Source organism: Mus pahari, chromosome 14, assembly GCF_900095145.1.
Source record: "Mus pahari chromosome 14, PAHARI_EIJ_v1.1, whole genome shotgun sequence".
Taxonomy (NCBI): Eukaryota; Metazoa; Chordata; class Mammalia; order Rodentia; family Muridae; genus Mus; species Mus pahari.
In genome coordinates, this window is record NC_034603.1 from 66,295,542 (window position 1) to 66,298,911 (window position 3,370).

The 3,370-nt window shown below is 47.7% G+C and overlaps 1 protein-coding gene across 1 annotated transcript in view; it reads left to right on the plus strand.

Annotated features, from left to right (window-relative positions):
• Positions 1-215: 215 nt before the first annotated feature.
• Positions 216-3,370, plus strand: part of Casc3 (CASC3 exon junction complex subunit) — a 23,455-nt gene continuing 20,300 nt past the window's right edge. Inside the window, 4 exon segments of the mRNA XM_021213737.2 lie at positions 216-306; positions 309-457; positions 839-866; positions 1,295-1,332. Coding sequence (XP_021069396.1) covers positions 231-306; positions 309-457; positions 839-866; positions 1,295-1,332 — 291 coding nt within the window. The 5' untranslated portion in view covers positions 216-230.

The following is a 3,370-nucleotide window of genomic DNA, read 5'->3' on the forward strand; positions in this document are numbered from 1 at the left end:
GCCCGCCCGGGGGAAATAAAGCGCTAGGCCACGCCTCCTTACATCACCGACAGACGTCACCTCGCTCTCCAGAAAACGTGCCGCAGGGCGCAGGCCCCGCCCCGCGGAGAGAAGGGCGGCCCTCCCTGGGCATGAGGCATGCCGGGACTCCGGAGTCTCGAGCTTCCCGGCAGCCTCCGCGACGGGCGTGGTGCGTCAGGAGCTGACCAGCGGCGGCCGTTCTCCGTAAGATGGCGGACCGGCGGCGGCAGCGCGCTTCCCAGGACACGGAGGACGAAGAATCCGGGGCTTCGGCTTCCAACAGCGGCTCCCGGCGAGGGGCGGCGGCAGCTGCAGCGGGAGCGCCGGAGGCGGCGGGAGTGGCTCGCTGCCTTCTCAGCGCGGCGGCCGCGGCGGGGGCCTTCATCTGCGGCGGGTGGAGAGCGGGGGCGCCAAGAGCGCCGAGGAGTCCGAGTGTGTGAGTGAGCGGCGGGCGGGCGGGCGGGCCNGGGCGGCGACCCGGCAGGGGGCGGGCGGGAGGTGCTGCGGTGAGCTGCCGGGCCTCCTCTTAGAGGGAAAGAAAGGTTGTCCCGCTGCGAATCTGCATCCACCCAGAGCCCCGGGGGAAAAAGGACCGGGTGGGTTCTGAGCTCAGGGCGTGCAATGTTTACACGGAAACCGGGGCCGGGGATGCGGAGAACCGCCCTTCTCGATGTGACTTCTGAAGACTTTACCTTGCCCCATATTCCTATCCAACCGTCTGTCTTGATTCTTCGGTTGTCCCTCCCGGTTATCTGCGGGTGGGCGCCCCACGGCTGGAAATCACCAGCTCTAACCTGTGTGATCTTCCTCCTCCCAGGAGAGTGAAGATGCCATGGAAGGAGATGGTGAGTGATTTTACTTTATCTTGAATTCTTGTGGACGTAAATTAAAGGCCGCGGATATCTTACATTGGCTCGCACTCGGTTTGTTAGGGTTTTTTTTTTTTTTTTTTTTTTTTTTTTTTTTTTTTTTTTTTTTTTTTTTTTTTTTATTGGAGAGCGTGCCCGGGAGTGGGTTCCTTTTTTGGAAGGTGACAGATTGAGTACACTGTAGTGACTTAGAGTAACACCTTGACAACAGCATAGTTTTTTTTTTGTCAGTGTGGTTCCAGAGTTCTCCACCTGTCAACAGAAACTAATTTTATCTGCCTCAGAAAGCTGCTGCGGCCACAAATTAAGTGAGGACGTTTGCCTGGCCCAAAAGGAACTGTCAGAAATGTAGTAATAAGCGCTTATGTTATTACATTATCACATAGTTTGTCTTTCCCTTTCAGCTGTTCTTTCCGATTATGAAAGTGCAGAAGATTCAGACGTGAGTGTGATAGATTCTTTTTCCTTACTGTGCAAGTCAGCAAATGTCTCTTAAGAATCTGCATCTGTGTGGTACAAAAATCCCCTGACTTGCTTCTCTTCGTGTACATGCTTCATGTGTGCTTTTAAAAGTCTGTTAGAAGCCAGGTGATGGTGGCGTGTGTTTTTAATTCCAGCCTTGCCCAGTTAATGACAGCAACTTGAAACCACACCTCCTGAAAGGACAGGTTACACTTAGTTGATTTATTCTCAGTAAAGAAAGTGAGTTTCTGAGTCAGAGAATACGATGCTGAAATCCTTTTCAAGGTGTTTTACGGGGTACTTTATACTATCTGGGTTGAGAAGACAGCCACTTGACTGGCTCCTCACCCGTGCATTTTGAATACTTGGAAGGACAGAGTTCTGAGTAGTTTGTGCAAAAACGTATCCTTTATTTCATAGCTAGAGCTTTTTGGTATCTGTGGGAATTCAGAAAACATGTTGTAAACTTTGTTTTGATAGGATAATAACTGTAGATACTGTCAGAATGATATTGTCATTGAGTTCTTTTGTTCAGGAGTTGTTGAACAGACTGGAGTTCTGTATTTTGGAGATGGGGGTTATATTCAGGAAGAACCAGATGGTGGATCAAGGATTTGGTCTATGACTGTGTTTGTTGCATTATTTAGGTTTGGGGATTTCTTTGATGATGCTATAGGGTGAGCCTACAGGTCAGTGCATGCAAGAAAAGTGCCCTACCACTGAGTGTTCTACCTCAGCCTTTATCTTATAAATATTGTGGAATTTTGACTGACTCGCCCTATTACACTTCAGGAGGTAACAGTAAGCATTATTTTAGAATTCCTGTTTTAGAAAGTTGCATAAAAGAAAACAAAACATGCCAGGCAGCGGTGGCACACACCTTTGATCCCAGCACTTAGGAGGCAGAGGCAGGTGGATTTCTGAGTTTGAGGCCAGCCTGGTCTACAGAGTGAGTTCCAGGACAACCAGCAACCAGGGCTATACAGAGAAACCCTGTCTTCAAAAATTAAAAAAATTGAAAAAAAAAAAGGAAAGAAAGAAAGAAAGAAAAAAGAAAACAATACACTAGAAAAACTGAGGAAACAAAAACATGTGATACAGAAATCAGTTCGACAAAATGTAATTCAAATAAGGGCTGGGGAGCTGGCCCAGTTGGTAAAGAAGGCCTGGGTTTGATCCTCAGATCCAGTGTGAAGAGTTGGGTGTGATGGTGTGTGTAATTCCATTGCTGGGGAAAGCAGAAACAGCTGTGGAGCTTGCTGGGCAGACAGACGGTCTAGCCTTCCACCTCGAGACTGTCTAAGAGACTACAAAGAACACCTTTTCCAAGGAAGAATATCTGATTCTCTGAGTTCCATATGCATATTTACACATGTGTGCATTTCTGCATAGTGACACTAAATTCAAAATCTGGCATTTAGGAGTCAGGGTCAGGAAGATTATTTCAAATTCATGGCCATCCTGGGAAATGAAACTTTAAAAATTATTTTATGTATGTGCATGTTTTACCTGAAAGAAGATGTGTGTGTGTGTGTGTGTATACATGTATGTATGTATGTATGTATGTATGTATGCAGCCTGAGGAGCCTCTCCTAAAAGCTTTGAAGGGATTCTACTCAAGTGCTCCTGGAGTCTTTGATGACTGCCACAGCAAAGAATTTTGGACAAGTCAGAATGAGGCAACGTTAGGTGAGGTTATTGATGAAAAGAAGGATAAAGCTGGGCATAGTGACACACCCTTTAATCCCAGCAATAGAAGGCAGAGGCAGGTGGAGCTCTGTATGTTTGAGGCCAGCCTGATCTATAGAACTAGTTCCAGGATAGTGAGAGCTACACAGAGAAACCCTGTCTTAAAAAAAAGAAAGAAAGCCGGGCGTGGTGGTGCACGCCTTTAATCCCAGCACTCGAGAGGCAGAGGCAGGTGGATTTCTGAGTTCGGCCAGCCTGGTCTACAGAGTGAGTTCCAGGACAACCAAGGCTACACAGAGAAACACTGTCTTAAAAAAACCAAAAAAAAA